The sequence below is a fragment of the Diabrotica undecimpunctata genome, chromosome 8 (genome assembly GCF_040954645.1).
Source record: "Diabrotica undecimpunctata isolate CICGRU chromosome 8, icDiaUnde3, whole genome shotgun sequence".
Taxonomy (NCBI): domain Eukaryota; kingdom Metazoa; phylum Arthropoda; class Insecta; order Coleoptera; family Chrysomelidae; genus Diabrotica; species Diabrotica undecimpunctata.
Window position 1 is genome coordinate 45,196,210 of NC_092810.1, and position 22,481 is coordinate 45,218,690.

General features: G+C 33.5%; 1 protein-coding gene across 1 annotated transcript; it reads right to left on the reverse strand.

Annotated features, from left to right (window-relative positions):
- Nucleotides 1-7,438: 7,438 nt before the first annotated feature.
- Nucleotides 7,439-22,010, reverse strand: LOC140447492 (facilitated trehalose transporter Tret1-2 homolog). The gene is made up of 2 exons (XM_072540173.1): nt 21,599-22,010; nt 7,439-8,794 (listed from the first exon to the last, which is right to left on the reverse strand). The coding sequence occupies exons 1-2, from the start codon at nt 21,747-21,749 to the stop codon at nt 7,449-7,451; spliced, it is 1,497 nt and encodes a 498-aa protein (XP_072396274.1). The 5' UTR covers nt 21,750-22,010; the 3' UTR covers nt 7,439-7,448.
- Nucleotides 22,011-22,481: the final 471 nt, after the last annotated feature.

Genomic DNA, 22,481 nt, shown 5'->3' on the forward strand with positions numbered 1-22,481 from the left:
GACAGATTTCAAGATAGCCAACTAAAACAATGACGTTAAATGTTTCCCGTAAATTAAATAAAATAAAAAAGGCGTAATTACTATCGCGATATAATGAAATTCTTGAGTTTGAAGTAAAGTTTGAAGGATCAAATGACCAACGGAGAGTGAATTTCTGACACCTCAAATCTAAATTTAGTATTTTTGACATGAACTTTTGAGACCCTAGTTATATTTCTAAAGAACATATTTATAAATAATATATAAAAACAATTTTTTTACATTTTGACCTGGCCTACAACATTTTATCTTAAAATCTTTACGATGATAATAAAAATATTTAATTACTTTTCGATGATTTAGCTCTTCCGTTAATTTACTTTTAAATACTTTGTGAAGTGATCGAACACTTGTTCCTTTTAAAATCATAAGATGTGCTAAAAAAATCCCAACTTCGAAAGGTTTTTAACGTAATACGATAAGAAATCTGTGTTATTTTTAAAGTCTGATAACGATCGTTGCGGTAAAATACAAATAACTTATCATCTCATAATACATAGTAAGAAAAGTAATTTAAGTTGCCTACAAATCAGATGCAAATGGTACTCTTATCATATACTACAGTAATTTTTTCTTCTCGAAAGTACTGCGTTCTGCACCGGTAGTCCTGTAACCAATTTAGCTTATTATGTCCCTTCTTTAATCGTTATAAAAGTCCTCGGAGTTTTAGCGTAAGTAATAGTAAGCGTTAAGGCATCAAAATAAAACGAAAATACGACGAAATTTTGAAGAAATAAAAAATGAAATTAAATACTTAAAATATGTAGAGCCATGTACAGTCATGTAGAAAAATGAACCTAATAAATATTTAGAATAAAAATAGGTAATAAACTAATAAACTAGAAAAGCAAAGAACTTATTAACAATTTATCTCTGCAAGCTGACAAAGATATTGCTCTATATGCTTTTTTCTTATAACTTTTTTTTAATTCCTGGGTTTATCGGCCTGTAATAAATAAAACAATTAATTATTGCTTAAACGTTTCGACCATTTGCCATTTTCAATAAGCACTTTAATTATATAAACATTACTTAATACAATTCATATTTTTTGGTCTGCACTATTTGCTCGTTTGCGATGTCAACATTAAACAATACACAGTTATTATATTTTATATCTGACTTCTTGGTAGTTTACCATGAAATACAAAAGTGGTATCTAACCTTAAATAAGGTACTTCAAAATACGAGTGGTTTAGGATAGTATTTTAAATATCTGCCATGGTGCATTTAAAAAAACAACTCAATTTATTCAATTATGATCTTTTTCTTTAAGTGCCATCTCAGCGACGGAGGTTGGCAATCATCATAGCTATTCTGATCTTAGATGCTGTCACTCTGAATAGTTCGATTGATGTGCATCCGTACCATTCCCTCAAGTTACGCAACCTTGAGATTCTTGTCCTTCCTACACTTCTCTTGCCCTGGATTTTCCCTTGCATAATTAATTGAAGTATGTTGTATCTTTCATTATGCATAACATGTCCCAGATATTGTTGACTCTTCTCATGACTTCGTTGTTTGTTACATGCTCGGTCCATGATATCTTCAAGATTCTTCTATACACCCACAGTTTAAATGCTTCCAACTTTTTAGTAGTCGACGCGTCAAGTGTCCATACTTCTATCCCGTAAAATAGAGTCTAGAAAATATAACACCTTGACAGCCTAACTCTCAAGTCTTATTTCAGTTCTCTTGCACAAAGTATCTTCCTCATTTTATTGAAGTTTGTTCGTGCTTTCTCTATTCGAACTTTGATTTCTTTTGAGTAATCATTTGTGTGATTCATTATTGTGCCAAGATAATTGTAGTTTTCAACTTGTCAACTAGGCTTTCATCATTATTTTGAGTTTTTGATATCCTAATAAATTTAATTTTCCTGATGTTTATTGATAATCCATATTCTTCTCCATACTGAACTATCTTGGTCATTAGCTTTTGGAGGTCCTGGAGGTTGTCTGCTATAATAGTATCGTCCGTACATCTAATGTTGTTAATTGGTGTTCCATTGACCTTTATTCCTGCTGTTTCTTCCTCAAGAACTCTCTTCATAATTTCTTCAGAGTATGCATTGAATAGTAGTGGTGACAATACACACCCCTGTCGTGCTCCTCTTTTAATTTCGAACTCTTCTGATGTGTGTTCATTAATGCGTATGTGTACCTACTGTTTATAATATAGATTTGTTATAATTCGAAGGTCATTGTATTGTAATTGTTTTGCTCTGAGGACGTCCATTAGCTCTTTTTGGCGGACTTTATCGAAAACCTTGTAATCTATGAAACAGACGTACATATCTTGGTTCACATCCAAGCATCTCTGGATTAGTACGTTGAATGCAAAGAGTGCTTCACGGGTACCTACGCCTCTACGGAATCCAAATTGGGTTTCTTCAATATCCATATCAAGTATTTGGTAAATGCGTTTATGGATGATCTTCAAAAACAATTTGAGTGTGTGAGACATCAGGATTATGATGCGGTGGTCGGTGCATTCTCTAGCATTATTCTTTTTTGGGAGACAAATAAATGTGGAGGTCAATCAATCATTGGGTATGTGACCCGACTGATAAATTTCATTAAAGAGCTTTAAGAGGACATCCATGTACTCATTTTCTATTATTTTAAGAATATCAATGGGCAGTTGATCTGGCCCCGGGCTTTTTCCGTTTCTGGTGTTCTTTAGTGCATACAATATTTCTTCCTTTATAATTTCTATACTTGTTCTCATGTCCTCAAAAGATATGTCTTATAGGTTTTCTCTTTCGTAGTTGAAGAGCTCTTCCATTTATTTTTTCTATCGTTTTAGACGATCTCCTCTATCGTTACGTTCTCCTAGTCCTTGATCGCCCATTATTGTTGTGTACCGTGATTTACCTGTTCTTTGACATTTTCAGTGCATCTTCAATTTGTTAGTAGAATGTTTCTACTTCATCTTCTGTTGCATCCGTCGTTGGCGCATATACCTGGATCAGATTTAGTTTTGTGTGTGATGTCCTTATTTGTAGTAGCATCACTCTTTCTGAGATTGGGACAAAACCCTCTATTGACTTGTTGACCTCTGTATCGACCATAATTGCTACTCCACGTCTATGCTGGTTGTGAATGTTTCCCGAGTAATATAAAGTACCGGTTTTTGTCGAAAAGTATCCTGAGTTAGACCACCATGAGTCGCTTACACCTAATATATTTATATTCATTCTTCTCATGTCTTGAAGGATGTTATGCATTTTACCAGGTTGATACATGCTTCTGACGTTCCACGTACCTATTTTTGCTTTTGATAGTTTTACTTTGTCTTGTTTTGATGTTTGACAAGGGTTTCGTCGGTTAACGACCTGGGAGTCCTTGCCTGTTCCTCCCATGCTGGATCTTGGGCTCCGATTCCCATGATCAGTTTCTACTAAATTATGATACATATTGGAAATATCTTTGATATCAGCTTAATTATTGATTCAATTTTAATCTTTTTTATGTGGGTCATCTGCACTATGCATATTTTATTGTAGTTTTGTTTTTTTCCAAATTCTGTACATTTTCAAAATCCAAAGAATAGCTATTTTCTAGGGAATTCTTGACCAAGGCTGTAGTGTTTAATCTGTTGGTTTGTACACTATGTTTGTGTGCAACAAGCCTGTATATAGATAATTGTGTGTTTGTCCAATATATATTGTATTGCATGTCCAACATGGGTGTCATATTTTGCCAACGTTTATTTAGATAATCCATTAATGTATGATGGGGAGATATAGTGTTTGTTTGATTTAGTGACATTACTATTATGATTGCTATATATGGTTTGGGTTTTTTTTGGATTGGTATTGGAATTAGATTACTTTCTGATAATGCAACTTATTTTTTAATTAGATGGCTATGAAATTCTCGCGGATAAGTATTTTTTTCTAAGATATCTTTAGTTTTTTCATATTTTCGGAATGGTATTGTGAGCTAGATAGCTTAATTGCTCTATTAGTTAGACCGAATTTCTTTTATGAGTTATAGGTGCGTTGGTATTAAAATTTAGATATCTTCCGGACAAAATATATTTTGTAAACCAGTTAGTTATTATAAGTCGGTTATTGTTGTTATATTCTACACTTAAACCAAAGAAAAGGTATTTAAATGGTTTTTTCTAGATCATAAGCAGTCCAAAATAAAATTTCATTTACTTGGAGTTTAACCCAGATGCGGAATAATTTCAAGTAGGGGTCATAGTTTTCCCAGAAAGTTTGGAACAAGTTTCAATTTATAATTTTTAACATTTAATATGGAATAAGACCAAATGTTAATTTGAAGACCAAAGAGATAACACCTTTGAGCTAGGAGAAGAGGTAAATGATGGACCAAGAATATTACAGCAGGAGGTTTATTCTGCAATAACATAGTTAAAGGATGGCAAAGCGGCAGGCCCTGATAATATACAAGCAAAACTACTCAAACTAATAGACAACGAATCAATAGCAATAATCGCAAAGATATTCAACAACATACACAACTTTGGAGAAATACCAACAGAATGGCCGAAATCTGAGTTTATTGACTTCCAAAAAAACCAGGAGCCAAAAAATGTAAAGATTACCGTACTATAAGCCTCATGAGTCATCTCCTAAAATTGTTTCTAAAGATAATTCATAAGAGAATCTACAAGCTGTGTGAAAGTCAAATTTCCCCTAACCAGTTCGGGTTCACAAATGCTGTGGTACTAGAGAGGCTTTGTTCAAAGTACAAGTCTTATTCCAGAGATGCAGAGACGTCAACTATGACGTATACGCATGTCTGGTTGATTACGAGAAAGCGTTTGATCGAGTACAGCACGCCAAGATGATGCAAATACTAAAAGAAGTAGGAATTAACATCCAAGATCTGAAAATAATTAGAAATCTTTACTGGAGTCAGACAGCAAATCTCAGAATTGAAGGTGAACATACTGACTATGTGAAAATTATGCGTGGAGTAAGGCAAGGCTGTATTTTGTCTCCTCCAATATTCAATCTGTGCTCTGGAAGAATATTTATCGAAGCTTTGCACGAGACTGAAAAAGGTATTCTACTAAATGGTTACCGGCTAAATAACATCAGATATGCAGATGACTCATAGTATTTGCGGACAACTTAGAAGATCTACAAGTTCTTCTAAACAAAATCACGTATTCCAGTCAACAATATGGACTCAATAGAAACGTTAAGAAGACAAATCTTATGATAATTAGCAAGATAAGGATAACAGAAGGTCAACTCTACGTGAACCAATCCCCTGTAGAAAGAGTGACGCACTACAACTACCTCGGCACCATAGTAAATGAAGAATCGACCAACAACCAGGAGATTAGAGCACGCATCGGAAAAGCTAGATTCACTTTCAATCGGATGAAGGCCTTCTTCAAGAGTCACAACCTCTCTCTTGGTACAAAAGTAATAATGCTACGATGCTACGTCTTCTCTGTCCTTTTTTATGGTGTTAAATTTTGGACCTTGCACGAAGATAGTGCAGAAAACTGGAAGCATTTAAGATGCCGCTATATCGGAGAATACTTAAGATCCCGTGGACTGACCGAGTCACAAATGAGGAGATCCTCAGAAGAATGAAAAAGAACCGAGAGGTACTGACCACCATCAAATCTTGAAAGTTACAATTCTTCGGGCATATTGTGCGAAATGAATTCAGATATGCTCTCCTTCAAGCCATCTTGTAAGGAAAAATATTTAGAAAGAACCTCAGAATCTGGTTCAATACAAGATCTGTGCAGCTTTTCTGTGCTTCTGCAGTTAAGATAAAGATTGCCATGATGATCGCCAACCTTCGTAATGGATAGGCACATCAAGAAGAAGAAGAATATGTAATATAAACACATCCACTGTTAAGTGATAAGGTTATTTAGCAAGACTTCTAACTAACTAATCTTTACTACATGTTCTATTTTCCAACCATATTTTCCTTCACTTAAAATAACGTATGTCCTTAAACTTTTCGGAAAATTTTAGATTTAAAAGTATTGTTTGTAGAAACCTTTTTATCAAGTTGCTGTTGAAAACCAAAGTTAGTAAACAACTTAACCGATATAAGCAATGTCAGTTTTGACAAATACGATTCGTTAAGATGTCGTACAAACTTAATATTCGTCAAAGTATTTATCGTTTATTTGGACATGTACCAAAACGCGATATTTTAAGAATTTTTAGTTCTCAAAATATTTTTTTGTCAACGATTTACCTGATAATTAAAGAGTGCGAATGACATACCACGCCTTAATTTACCCAAAAGTGGAAGATTAAGAGTTTTAATTCCTGCTCGAGAACAGAGAATAATTCAGAATATGGAGAACCAATTAGAAAAGTCTTCGCGAAATGTTGGCCGAAGATATAATATTTCCCGAATGACTGACAGTAGAACAATTTCTAGAAATAATTTAGAATAGTATTAAAAAAAAGGTAACCTAAGTACACACCAGCCTAGTTAAAAAAAAACTAGATGTTGCCGTGCATTGAGAAGTACTCATTTTTCTGGTAAAATTCTCATTATTAACGATGTAAAGTATTTTATTTTATCCAATTCCGAAATGAAGGGCAACGACAGATTTTATACACGCAATGTACAAGATGCACCTGACAAAGTTAGGTTTAAGGGAAAAGTGAAATTTGCCGATAAAATTTTGGTATGGTGTGCCATCTCAGAAGCTGGTGTTTCACAGCCGTTCGGTGCAGTGAAGCTCTCAATGCTGACAATTACGTTGACAGGTGTCTTAAAAAGCTTGTTAAATTTATAAATACTCATTATCCCAATGATAAAATCATATATGTCATTACGCCAGGAGAACGATAGATTGGTTAACTGCTCAAAATATAAATTTTGATCTCAAGCGCGTCAATCGTCCAAATGTGCCTCAGGTGAGACCTATAGAAGAGTTTAGGACTGCTTTGCGTTGAATGGTGTATAATAAAGGCTGGGAAGCCCAAAATAAAGATCAGCTAAGGCGAAGAATTTTGCAAAAATTTCGTGAGATTGACTTAGAAATAGTCCAAAGGCTTATTGCACATGCAAGACCAAATTTACGTGCCATCGAAGATCACGGACTTTCTGTTCTATAAAAATACATCATAAACCCTAAATATGTATACTTAATTTCCTGTATTCAGTTCATATAATAAACTTAATTTACAATTAGAAAATACATATTTATTTTTTCCGAAATCATTTTAATCTTTTAATAATATTAATTAATGTTTACAATTTTAATGTTTAATATAAACATAATTAATATGTAATTTTAAATATTTTATTAAACATATACCTATTACACTCGAAGTTTGTACTTAAATGTACATTTTATAAGTCTTCTATAACTTGTTATCATCGTAATAAACGTCTTTTTCAAGAACACTATTTAAAAATAAAACACTGAAAAATAAGTGTTTATTTATTTACACAGCTTTTAATATATTCTTGTATTTCTACAACAGATTTCCCCTTAGTTTCCGGAATCATAAAATAAATAAATGTTGCCCCAAGAAGACAAAACACGCTGTACATCCAGATACACCAATGTAAGCCCAGAAACTCGTTAATGATTGGGAAACTAGTCGTGGCGCAAAAAAGGCATGTACCCATTACTGTCATAATAAATGATACACCTGCGGCTCTAACATCTGGAGTGAAAAGTTCTCCCATGATCGCCATTGGAATTGGACCAATTCCTAGGGAGTAAGTAATCATAAAAGTCACTACGCTGGTCAAAGGTAGCCACTGGAGTGAAGCAATTAATGGAGAATTGAGGTGCTTGAGGTAGAAAAATCCACCCAACATGATAAGTGGTATAGAGGATCCTATTGTAGAGATAAGAAGCATGGACCTTCTTCCAGTTTTCTCGACAATGAAAGAAACAATTATAAAACTAATGACTTTTATAGAACCAGCTACTATTGCCAAATGATTACTGTTAAATTTAGTACCAGCTGCAATAAATATAGGTGCCATAAATTGGACCAAAACAGCAACTCCTGAAAGAACTTGTATCATAGGGGGAATGAATGCTAAAAGCGTTGCGTACCTCTTTTCTTTTGTTGAGAATAAGGTAAATATATTACCAGAGGAAGAATTTGCTCGAAGTTTTAAAGCTTCCTCTATTTGGTACATATCGCCCTCAATTTCTTTATCATTTTTATTGCTTCTTAACTTTCTAAGAGCTCTTAAACATTCTTCTCTTCTTCCCCTAGATAGGGAATAAATTGGAGACTCGGGCGCACATACGCAAAAGAAAATAAAAAGTAATAATGGACTAAGGGTTAATAAAGTAAATACTCTGATGGTGAAAAATGACCCTACTACGTAGCCGAAGAGGCTGCCTAAAGGTAGCATACCACCCATTAAACAACCGTACCTAGCTCTGTTGTGATCTTCGCAAATTTCTGTCAAATAAACAGGTAAGACAGTTATAGCTCCGTTAAAAAACATAAATATTACACATCGAAATACGACTATACAATACACATTGGTACTAAATGCCAAGCAAACAACTGCTGTAATATCTCCCAAAGCCATGATCAATATAGACCTTTTTCTTCCGAATACTTCTGCCAATTGTCCCAGAAATAAAGATCCTGCAAGAGATGCTAATGGTGGAAAACCAGCAATCATCGATATTTCGTAGGTTGTTGCAATTCTTCCCAAAGGATTGTCATCAGAAACGTTTGAGGTAATTTTTGGGATAACGGGTGACGTCCACACCATGTGGGATCCAGTAATAGTGGCGACCGTCGTACCTTAAAATAAGATTAATATTATTCACCTAAATAAAAGAAACAAAACATGGGTCCTATTCACGGACTTCAAAAGAATTTTTATACATTGAAGAAGGAAAATGTCTTCTTATAATTAAAACCTTCATTAAAACTAAAAAGTAACCTTAAAATATTCTACCCCCACTACTTAAAGCGTCCGTATACAAAATGGTATCCGACAAGGCTGTGCCATGACTCCATTGCTCTTTAACTTGTACTCTGAATGCAATGCTCTAAACGCAAGAAGCATTAGATGGATCCGAAATTGATATATGTAATAAAACGATATATATATATATATATATATATATATATATATATATATATATATATATATATATATATATATATATATATTTACAATATCAGGTATGCACAAGATTCAGTTCTGATAGCAGAAAAAGACTTACAAAATATACTAGACAGAGTTAATAATGCAGATGAAGCAATGGGACTGACGATAAATCTTCAAAAAACTAAAGTAATAGTAATTAGTAAAACCGATGAAAATTGTCGCATTGACCTAAATAACACTAAATTAGAACAAGTTCACAAATTCAGATACTTAGGATTAGTACTAAATGATAAGTGGGATCCAGATATAGAAATTAACATTAAAAAACGGAAGCAAATTATTTATAACCGAAAACTAAGCTTAGACGTCCGAATTAGAGTTATTAAAAGCTACGGTTGGTTAGTCCTTCTGTATGGAGTTGAAGCCTGGTCATTAAAATTAAATACCATCTTAGAGTTTAGTGACGACACCATCTTTGTTGTCGTTGTTTGTGTCTGTATCTTACATCAAGTAAGTATAGCAAGGGAAAGAGCAAGTGCGCAATTTCAATGCGCTAGAGAGAGACAGATCGAACAACCGCAAAAGATGTTGTCGTCACTGTTCGCTGCTGGGATGCTCAGTATATACGTCTATGTAGCCGCAGGCCTTTTTTTACTTTACATATATGTCTTAAAATTTTTCGTTCGAACACAGCTAGTAGCTTCAGACCGCTAGTCCATGTTTCTAATCCATATGTTAGGACTAGTTTGACCAGTGTCTCTTAAATTTTACATCTTACTCTTCTTGTTAAGTTAAGAGATCTTAAGTGTTTAAAAAGTCCGTTATATGTTTTATTTCCCATGCATATCCTTGTGATCTCTTCACTAGTAATATTCTCTGAAGTAACTAACGATCCTAGATATAGAAGTTACAGTTGCCTACATGAATACTCTAGAGTTTCTACAGTCCTTTTGGCCTACTAACGTTCATTCATTTTGTTTTGCTTTATTTATTTTTAGGCCTTCGTGTTCCGCCGCTTTTTCTATTAGATTGATTTCATCTATCATATCGTCAAAAATATGCCATCTTATAGACAACGTCGTCAGCAAATGCTAGTATTTGTGTACCTTTTTTATGGTTCCTATGGTTTTGGCTTTTTTTTTCTAGGGTGATGTTAAATAAGATGCAGGCGTAGAAGACGTCCAATGAGGAACGTGATCTTTTAAATAAAAATAAAAGTAAATTTATTTTTTTATTTAAAGTGCCTGAGATGGCAAGTCTCTACTAAAATAATAATAAATATTTATATATTTATCTAAGCAGAACCAGATATCCATCTTTGGATAACGACCTCTCTTTCCTTCTTCCATGCCTCTCCATAATGCACAGTTTTCATTCATTTTGCGCCAACGTTTTATTTTTAGATCTCCATCTCCATTTATCTCTCCATCTATAGATTAAAATAGAAATATGCTTTATTGTCCATGAAAATTGTATAATTTCATGAACAAATCTTACAAAAAATCAGAAAGTATCACAAAATAAACGATAATAAAATAAACAATCCATTGCAAAATTTTAATAAATTGCCAATTGCATAATAAAACCTTACGAACTAGTTGCAGTTATTGCATATGATACCCAAATATAGGTAAAAATACTTGTAACGTTATAAACGTCACATGTTCGTTATTTTTCTTTTAATAATTATTTTAATTCAATGTCTTTTAATTTTATTTATTTATTGACTTTACCTTTCATTTTACTATTTTTGTTCTAAAAATAGTTGGCGTCCAATTCTTATCCCAATTCTTCAATCAACTAAATATCCTATTTAATCTTTATTTTTTATTTTCAATGTTCATTTATTTCAGTTATATTTCCTGTATTTCACTCCAGTCTGTTCAATGTCACAGACATAGAACATATAAATTTCTATGCCTCACTGCTATAGGTATAGACAGTGTGTCTATCAGTTGACAACTCCTCCCTGTCATGTCATTTTAACTAGAGGTAGATTATTAGTTTTTATGGTGATGTTGCTTATTTAAGCTGGATCGTCAGCTCAAAATTCATTTTATATAATAAATCTTTCCTGGGTTTTTTTGGCCTAATTAATTATCTCGTTCTTCCTTGTTGGGTGGAAGTTTATAAAAGCCTTGTGGTGCACCATACACATGGGATGACAACTGCAGCAGATACGCAGAACCTAATAGCTGCTCAGAACTAAAACTGGGTGGATCCCGGTACCTCTAGCAAGCTATTGTGTGAAGCCAACATCAGCAACTAACAATTATATTCTGTAATCCTTTGAAGCCAACAAGTTATCCAGTGATGCCATAAGTATCATATTTTATATTTGTAAAGCTTATAGGCAAGATTTGCTTTGATTTTTAATATCCATTAAAATTTTGTATGATTAGTTAATATCTTAGTTTATTTGTCCCAGCCAAACTCATTGTTCAGATTTACTTCTAAAATAAAACGTTCTCAGGCTTGAGAGACTGAGCTAAACGACGCCTAACAATTGGCTCCCAAAGAAAGTTGTGAGTTTTATGGTTCTACATTGGCATCCAACTTTCGGAGGTTTTCATTTAGTTTCTTCATATATTATTACCCATTGGCACCCACCGTTTCTGGTAGGTTGTTCAATAGTTACATATTTGTAGTTATTTGTACATAAAGGTACTGTAATTTCTCAGTTATTCATTAAAAAACTTTTTTACTGAATAATATGGTCTTTCAGATAGATAGGCTTTTGTCATTTTACGTAACTTGGGGAAAGATGTGATTTAAGTTGTAAAGGAAGATCGTCGTACATTTTGTTTGCAGACTCTGTTGTTTGTTCTTTACTAACTCAGTGGACAGTATCGGTAAATAAACATCAAAAGTTGAATTTTTGATGGAATAGTCTTAATTAGGTCTTGCTGAAAAAGCATGTAGGTGTTTACGAATTGAGCAAACAGTTTCTAAAACATATAAAGAGGGAAGCATTAAACTCGCGTGATCTTTCGCGAAGGCCAAACAGATACCGTATTGAGTTTTTTGTAATTTAAAAATATCATCAAATTGAGCAGCTGTACAAGAACCCCAGAAAGAAAGACCATATCGAAGATAAGACTCGAACAAAGAAAAATATTATTTTGGAAGATGATAAATTGATTTCCTTCGAAGCAGATCTCATTGCATAGCAGGCTGAGGCTTTTTTACTAACAAATCAATATGAAGGAATCATTTAAAGTTGCTGTCTATAAAAATACAAAGAAATTGCTACTGTCTTATCCACGTTAAAGGAGAGTAAATAAGAGTCAGGTTTTTATTGTAAGTAGATCAGAAGTTATAGTTGCATGAAAAGTTACAATATTAGCGTTGCTCCAGGTGATACTCGTATCATCAGCAAAAAGAAAAATTTGCATAACATAGCGTCACTGGTGCATTTATTAGATATAAAGCGGAACTGATTTTGTGATTTTGTGAAGCATCTCCTTTGCAGTGTCCCTCTTTTCCTTTTGTGGTTTCACGATCTTTATAATATAAGTATCTTGTTCTATCTCTCGTCTATTTGCCTTAGAGTATATGCAGCTATCGTCCATTTAAGTTTGGCTACTTGTGTTAAAACGTCCCGCACTTTTGTTTTTTTACGGATTCAATCCAATTGCTTTTCCTGTATAGAGTTTCATGTTTAGAATTTCTCTTCATGGATCTCATTTAGAGATCATTTCCATAATTTTCTTTGTAATCATCCAGATTTGAGCTCCATATGTGAGAATAGAAAGTATACGTTAATAAAAGGAGATATTATTCGTTCTTTAGTATATAGGAAAGCTTTTCGAATGCTGTCCTCCATGTCAGCCCTTTTCTGGTTTTTATTTGTTCTTTCTGATTTTCTTTAGTTAATTTGATGATTATATATATATATATATATATATATATATATATATATATATATATATGTATTATTGAAATATAAAGTTAATGAAATGTACTCAGTTTAGGAAAAATCTGCAATGATGTTTTATTCAGGCAATAGTGCGAACACTGAGAGATTTTTCTTTAGCGCAAGGTATTCTAATAAACCAATTACAGGTTATACAATTCAAAGGATTTTAAAAAGGTTTGGGACAGTTTGTCCTATGTCATTCGAACGAGTACATACCGCTATGTGAATAAATGTAAAAATGGCTCTTTATCGCAGTAAACACAAGTTTTTAAAAGTATTTAACCATCAAGTGATTATTAATTGGTGTGTAGAGTTTTTAACATCAAGAGCTGTAATATTAGTCGGTAAGAAATTGTTTATTAATACTTTTCTAACCAAAACATATAGCTGTATTGACATTTTTGCCACATTTGACATGAAGTATTAGCCAGGCAACCAGCAATACAGATATGCGCTACAATTGCTGCCTATCAGTCGAAACTTTATTACAAGAAAACCAAAAATAGTTACTTTTGCCTACATGAGTAACAACTTAAATCAATGTTCTCATACAGTTAGCAACACCATGTCTGGAAACAACATCATCAGTAATAATCCAAATTCATATGCAACTGCTACTATGTCAAAACCCAAACCAAAATATCCCAAAAAAGGTCAAGCCATATTAATACATGCTGAACCAAACTTATTACTACTCGACTACGTCAAAGCCATAGGTAACATTGTTAGCCCCAAAAACATATGCTTCACCTCAAGAATTTCCAATAATCGGATATGCATCTACTTAACAAATCCTGAACTTGTCGAACATATTTTAATAGAGTACCCTACGATTACAATCAACTCTGTAGAACTATCCGTAACAAGACTGGTTACCCCAGCCAAAAGACTAATTATCTCCAACGTCTGTCCATCAGTACCTCATGAAATATAGAAAAACACCTTCAAGATCTAGGTCTTTAAGTTGCTTCACCAGTGTCATATATTAAAACTGGAATCCCCGGTGATAAATTTACGCATATTATGAGCTTGAGAAGACAGGTATACGTTACTCTAACCACAGATAGCCTCGAAATTGAAACTTCATTAATAATTCATTCGATAATAATTCGTACTGAATATTTCTCTCCACCGACAAAATGGCATGTTTTCTATGCAAAAAACATGGATATACAGCAAATAACTGTCAAAATACCCTAGCAATCCTCTCCCAAATGAAGAAACATCCCAAGCTGAATCCATTCCTGCTACCCCAATATCAAACAATATGGCACCAGCAAACACAACACAAAATACGGTTCCCAGGCAACAGATAAAAACTGTCGATATATCCACCACTTCTATTGCTGCAATCTACTCATCTACTAACTTACCCATCAAAGACATAAAAATGCCTTCACCAGATGCAAACGCGCATAAAAAGCATAAAACTAAAAAATCCAAGAAAGTCGCACCCGATCAATCTAAATTAACCGCTTCGTCTGTTCTCACAATCAATAATCTTTATCAAGAAAATCCAAACTTATTCTCTTTACCGGTTGAAAATTTTCTTGCCTTTCTGGAAAACTCATTCGGCAGTAATAACCCTCTACAAGAAGCATAAAAGTTCACTCAAAGTGTTCGATCACTACTCGACGACATGTTTAGAATATACCCTTCACTGGAAGATAGAAAAATCAAGAATAGATTTACAAGAAAATTTTTATTAAAAATCCTTTATAAAAGGTATATAATTTAAAAAACCCAATCGGGCTATATCACAAAACGTTTTCGGAATCCATATTCCATCATCAGTGCACCTAAAAAGTATATAACCACTTAATGAAAAAGAACGTGAGATTTAAATTTTGACCAAGACTAATACAAAATGTGGTTAATACTTACTAGGTGGGTATACATGTATTTAACTACTAAATATGTGGGTAAAAACCCGTTAAAAATTGTTTTTTAAATTTGGTTTACATTATATGGTGATAAATTCTATGATGTTAAAATTATCAGTGGATTTGGTAACATGGTGACGTATGACTCCACGTGAAGTTGCTGATCCTGAGACGATGTGTCTACGAGGAACTAATGAAAGCAACTGATTGAAATGACAATCTTGACAAGTTAGGAGGGAAGTCCGAACAAAGCAGTCAGTGTAACTTTATGTGTTAGTCCAATTAAGACAGAAGCCAACGCTATTTAAAAATTGAAAAAGTTAAAATTAAAATAATGTAACAGTAGCAACCATCAATGTTGTTGTTTTAAGTTGTTAATTTTTCCTGAATTTATTTTTAAGCACATGGTGGAAATTGTTTTATTAATTAATGTATGTGGTGAGAAAATTGTGTGGGTATTGTTAGGCAACCAACTATACATACGTCTTAAAGTAGTGTGACTTAGAGATTCTAATATAAGGCCCCTTATGTTTTCTCAACATTTGATACCTGGAAAATGAAAAATAGACATATGTTAGAAGTTGGATTCTTGAATATTTATTGTTGATGGGTGAAATACGAATTGATATATTTTATATTTGGAGGTGGTGTTGAGTGAATAAAATAAAAGCTTATGTAATCTAATGTTTATGTAATATTTAACTTATAACTTAAGCATATAAGGCCCTGTATGTTAAAAACCGACATTTGGTACCTGGTAAATGTAAAAAATTTTAAGTTACAAGTTCATGAACGTAAGTAGCTGATTAGGTGATCACGGAAGAAGTAGGTTTGTTGTTTTGTGTGTATTCACAAATATATGAGATGAACAAAATTGATGGTTGGGACGTGGTTTTTGTAATATGATGATCGTATAGTACTCAACTTATAACTTAAGAAGAAAAGGCCCTGTCTGTTATAAAGCAACACTAGGTACATAAGAAATATAAAAGGATAAGTTATAAGTTCATGAGCTTAATAGACTATTGGTATATCTTGACAAGAACTGTAAAAATGAAATGGTTGTGGGTGGCTCTGTTAATTTTAAGTAAAAAAGGAAGTTATGATATTTTTAAAATTATGAGAAGAGGAAAGACTACAGAAGACTGGGGTCTCCAGAGATCCGAAACCAAACCCTGAGGGAAATGTGTGTATAAGTCAAATGAGAACTGAATAGTTTAGGAGAGGGATAAAGAATAATCTACTCAGAATTTAGAGGTGTCGAAAAGAAGCATGAAAACATTAGATATAGGGGTCAGACTTGAAGTGTAGGTTGGATAGAAAGAAGTGGGGAAAGTTAGAGAGTATGATGTATTGAAAGTGAGGTTTTGTAGTGAACTAAGGAAGATGGATAGTGGACGAACGAATAATAATAAATATAGATTTTGTTGTAGAGTAAATTAAAGATGTGGGTTATGAGAATAGTTGGCGATGGAGAGGGAGGAAGTCTCAATTGAATGAGACATGACGATTAACACAATTTGGACTTTTTTGTTTTTCTTCAAGATGTCTTTATATAAGTCTAGTTTGAGGAAGTTTTTTTGGGGGATATTGTGAATAAGTGAAACGTCTTCTAGGATATTGAGCGTGTGGTTGTGTTCTTTGAGGTGTTGAGAGAAAGTGAAAGTGTTTTCTCTTTTTGTGTGCTCTAGAGAGCGTGAATACAGTGATCTACGTGTTCTACCTATGTAGGTGGCATCACAATCTGTAATTTTAGTCTGTAAACACCACTACGGTTTATATAATTGATGGGATCTTTGGAATTAGATATGTGCTGACCCAAATTATTAGGTACTTTAAAGGAAACATAGATATTTTCAACCGAACGTTGGATAAGATTTCGAATATCTCCAGAAAGACTTTCGTGATGGTATGGGAGTGAAACCTAATTGGGTTTGGTGGTAAGGTCTCTGGGGAACTTAGTCTCCTGCAGGGTCTTAAGGCGTCTTTTGTGGATGATGTTGTGATCATATCCATTGTTGACTGCTATTTGTACCTGGTATGTTAAGTTCTTTTTTGTAGTTTAAATCTAAAAGTGGAATGGTTTCTAGGCGATGGATGTAACTTTGAAAAGCTGCGTATTTGTGTGAAATGAGGTGGTTAGATGAGAATGGTATTACGTGGTCAGTCTGTGTGGGTTTCCTATAGATACTGAAGTCGAAGTGGTCATTTAATCTGGTAATGGTGAGATCAAGAAAATTGATTGACATAGATGATTCTAGTTTCATGGTGAACTTGATATTGGGGTGGATTTGGTTAATTTTAGAAAGTAATAGTTCAGCTGAATTGGAGTTACCTGAAATAAAGACTAAACAGTCGTCAACATAGCGAAACCAATGGAGTATTTCAGGATTTTTCGTGATCTGTGTGGATCCATAAATACATCAGCTAATAGAGGGGAGAGACAGCTATTCATGGCTAAGCCGTCAGGTTGTCTATAATATTTGTTGTTAAAAACAAAGAAATCTTGATCCAAGCAAAGTTGTAATAGTTGGATAATGGAGTTAGAGGTAGATAAGGTAATGGAGTTGGTTCTTAGAAGAGAGTGAACCAGATTAATTATTTCTTGTTTAGGGACAGAGGTGAATAGATTGCTAACATCAAATGAAAGCATAGTGGTGTTGGGGTGCAGATTAATGTGTTGTAGGTTATTGACTAGATAACTAGTATTTTTGACTGAGAATCGAGGGGTGAAGTTCGTCATGTTATTAATAAGATTCAATATAAATTTTGATAGGATGGAAACTGGAGTGTTTATAAAACTAACAACTGGACGAGTGGGAATGCCCTCCTTGTGTATCTTAGGTAAACCATACAGTCTGGGTGTCAGAGGGTTGCTTGGAATTTGCTTCATTTTTCAGGTACCAAATGTTGAGAAAACATAAGGGGCTTTATATTAGAATCTCTAATTTACACTACTTTAAGACGTATGTATAGTTGGTTGCCTAACAATACCCACACAATTTTCTCACCAAATACATTAATTAATAAAACAATTTCCACTATAGTCTTAAAAATAAATTCAGGACAAATTAACAACTTAAAACAACAACATTGACGGTTGCTACTGTTACATTATTTTAATTTTAACTTTTTCAATTTTTAAATAGCGTTGGCTTCTGTCTTAATTGGACTAACACATAAAGATACACTGACTGCTTTGTTCGGACTTCCGTCCTAACTTATCAAGATTGTCATTTTAATCAGTTGCTTTCATCAGGTCCTCGTAGACACATCGTCTCAGGACCAGCAACTTCACGTTTAAATGTAAACTAAATTTAAAAAACAATTTTTAACGGGTTTTTACCCACAAATTTAGTGGCTCAATACATGTATACCCACCTAGTAAGTATTAACCACATTTTCTGTTAACCTTGGTCAAAATTTAAATCTCACGTTCTTTTTAATTAAGTGGTTATATACTTTTTAGGTGCACTGATGATGGAATATGGATTCCGAAAACGTTTTGTGTTATAGCCCGATTGGGTTTTTTAAATTATATACCTTTTATAAAGGATTTTTAATAAAAATTTTTGTTATACATATATAGTATATACCCAACTACAGGAACTTTAATTCCTTGAGGAGGTTTACCAGAGTTACTAAGAAAATTAAACAGCAACTTGATATAGACAATTCCAAAATTGGAACAACATCGTAATCAACAAATAATGATGAAGATTATCTAACCGACTCTTCTCTGACCTCTCAACGTTCTCAATGTTAAATATATTTTACTTTCACGTTAGTGCAGTGGAACTACGATAGGTTCTACCCTCGCTTAGAACGCTTACAACAATTAATCAATAATACAAAAGCAGATATCATCTGCCTTTACGAAACCAATTTCAAGGAAACATATAGACTTGATTAAAAAATTTTGAAGGTTACCATTTCCTTACAAGAGTAAGCGGAGGAACAATATATCCTAACTACCAATTTAGAGGCCATAGCAATAACTGTCTGGTGTCCCGACCAAATAACCATATGCAGTACATATATTCGACCTAATTATAACTTAGCAGAAACCTAGTTAGATGACTTAATTCGCCAACTTCCCAGCCCTTTTATACTGGTTGGAGACTTTAACGCCCATAATACTATGTGGGGCTCAAATGAAACATTTGGTATAGGAAAAACCGTAAAGGCCGTATTCAGTTGCAATAATGCTTGTCTGATGAATAGTGGAGCCACTACATATTTTAACATCGCCTCAGGATCTTACTCTTCTATCGATCTAAGCATATATGATTCCAATTCTGCCGATTCCCTCTTATGGTATACCTTAGAAAGCTTATATGATAGTAACCACTAGTAAATCCCGATAGTCATAACAAATAGCAATAAAAATATTTGCACCATTACTAAATGGAGTATCGCTAAAGCGGACTAGAATAATTTTCAGACTAGCGCCGAAGATCATATCTTATTACTTCAACAATCTGAAGATATAGACGAGGCAATAACTCTCTTTAATAACTGCATTATTATGTCTGCAGAAAATCATTTACAAAAATAACAATATGCCCCTCTAAAAAAGCAGTACCATGTCTGCATCAAAATCTGACTTAAAGCTACTGAACTCTGTGCATAACCTTTCTATTCGTCTTAGCTTAGGCGCTTCCAAATATAGTCCCATAGACAGCCTTTACTGCGAGGCTGATGAACCACCTCTCTGAATTCGACGAGAGTATCTTCTTCAATCTTACTTTGCTTCCGTGGCCGCAAATCCATCCAATCCAGTCTACCATTTAATTACTTCAACATCGCCTGTGGAGACTCCGCAAAGGATCCAATCAATAATAGACATCCAGAAATTAACTCTAAGAAAAACCATCGACCTTACAAAACACATCCCTTCCCAATCCCGGATACTCCGCCTTGGAATAGACCAATCCCACATTCAATCACTTCTCTATTAGAATACAGTAAACATGAAACCTTAAACCTTTTTATAAGGCAACACTTCGAATAAGTCATAAGCAAGAACTAATTCCAAAGAAATCTGTATACAGATGCCTCCAAAAGCGAAGCAGGCGTTGGATGTGCCGTTACCACTTATGATGAAATAATAAAATTATCTTTTTTGCAGAATTTATGTATGTATTACGTATACACTTTAGAATTTTATGCGATACTAGAAGCATTTAAAAAACAGATGATAAAAACCACGCAATATGCACAGACTCCCTGTCGTCACTACACTCGATAAAAAGTCTATACTCTCAGCATCCCTTAGCTCAAGAAATCCATAGGATTTACAGTGCACTCGCTTTTCAAGGTGTAAATGTCACGATCATCTGGCTACCATCCCATATTGGCATCCCCGGTAATGAAAAAGCAGCCAAGTAAGCTTCTTGTGTAAACAGTCAATCCTCAAAAGCCCAACATATTCAAATCCGTAATGACCTAAAGCAAATATTCAAGCAACAACAGTATCATACCTGGCAAATCCACTGGAACACAATCAAGAGTGCATTACATGAGATCCGGCAGACTGTTGAAAAATTTGAACTTCCAACAATCTCTAGAAAAGAAAAAGCTGTCATCCGAAGATTAAGAATAGGACATACCCGACTCACACATGAATGGTTAATGAAGTCCGAGCCGAAACCCAATAGCTAAATCTACTCAAGTGTATTAAATGTGAAACACATCCTGATCGAGTGTCCCAAGTACGTAAAACAGAGAATGCTATATAAATATCAAAGACGTTGTAAACTCACCCGATCAAGTCTTTAACTTAATTGGTTTCTTGAAAGACATTCAGTTGTTCAACAGAATATGACCCCTTGTTTTCCATGTATTTTACCTTATTATTTTACCTTATTTTAACTTATAACTTAGTGATACAACTGTTGTATTATTTAGTCATAGGTTCTAATCTTATAGATTAACTGTAGCAATTAGTAACATGTACTTTTTGTAATTATTGTACACAATATTGTTTGTGTCAATGGTCTTTGCAGCCGAGACACATTAATTTAAATAAAAAAAAGGTTTGTAATTACTAGGGCCGTGATACCTAATTGTAAATATACATTTTTATTTTTTAAAGAAATAATAAAAAATAAATTGTACAAAACTATAACAAATGCATACATATATCACATAAGCCAGATGCGTGGCGATATTTTTGCATACTCTTCATTTATTCGCATTTTTAGTGCTTCAATCTTAATAAGTTTTTTGTAGCAAAAGAAAACAGGGCCAAAGAGGGTATAGCGTTACTAATACACCAAAATCACATCAAAAAGTGTCAATACACAATCAGAAAGGATTGTAACAGTAAAGATAAGAATGGAGAAGGAAAACCTGAACTTCATCGGAGTACACGTCCCAGAAAATAACAAGCCTCAAACAACAAAGAAACGTTTTATGACGAATTAAAACAAGTAAAGACTAAGTCAGAGAAAAAATGGTAATAGGGGGGTCAGAGTCGAAGGATTAAATACGGGATCCATGCAATACTTATATATAAAAAGAATATCAAATAAGATCGCTGGGAATGAAATATTAGAAAACGATAACATTGAGAAAAGCTGGGAAAACTCAAAAATAACATAATTAACGCAGTAATAGAAGCACTTAGAGAGAGGAAAGTAATGAACACTAGCATATCAAAGTAAATAACCAAATGCTATAATTACCTGAAAGAATTGTCAAGATCAAGAAAAGTGTGTCCGATTTAGTGTCTTGGTTTTGAGGCTTAAGTTGGACGAAATTGTTCTTTTCTGTATTTAGTGTATTGTAAGGTACATATTCTACCCCACGTCTTTCACTGGGCTTAGACTCTGTCATGACGGAACTGTTTTTATCTTCAAAAATTATACTCCTCGTGCCACTAGCACCTCACTCACTGCTAGTTTTGAAAAACTGTTTTATCAGCTCATTTTTACGACGATATTTCTCTCATTACTTCGTAAATATTGAAAAAGATTAACAATAACTTGTGTTTGATCTTTTTAATATTATTTGTAACAATGTAGCTTGTGATAATTTTTTAAATAGTCTTTTAGCACACATGAATAGGTGCATTCTTCTACAATATTAGTATGACATAAAAAATTTTTGGCTATAATTTTATCGTGAAGATTATTCTGCAAAATACTTATTTGCGTACAGATACCAGACAATGGAAGTTTTATCTTGATATTTTTGCTTTACAAAAGGATGAACTGACAAAATCATTTATTTACTAAAAGAAAACAATTTAGTATTTTGCTTTATTATAAGAACGTCACCTTGTTAAACAAATTGTCCGTTTTAGCTTGGGGTTTTACCAGTAAGGCAGACATTATTATTATTAATAATTTTCATTGTATTCTCTGATGTTGTGATTGTCCTTATGGAGACAATTACAATATTATTAATAAAAAGACAACAAGAGTAAGCCGAATAAACTTCTAAGATTGTTATGTGGCCAATTTCATATGAAATTTGTTATTTGTTGTCTATATCTGCTAGTGATATACCTTCAGATATATAACTGCTTTAGATCAACGCCGGAAAAACAAAAACGATTATCAATTA

Coding starts and splice junctions, on each gene's coding strand:
- LOC140447492 (XM_072540173.1), bottom strand. CDS start 21,749: ATGACAGAGTCTAAGCCCAGTGAAAGACGTGGGGTAGAATATGTACCT. Junction 8,795..21,598: donor GATCTTGACAATTCTTTCAG/GTAATTATAGCA, acceptor TCTTATTTTAAG/GTACGACGGTCGCCACTATT.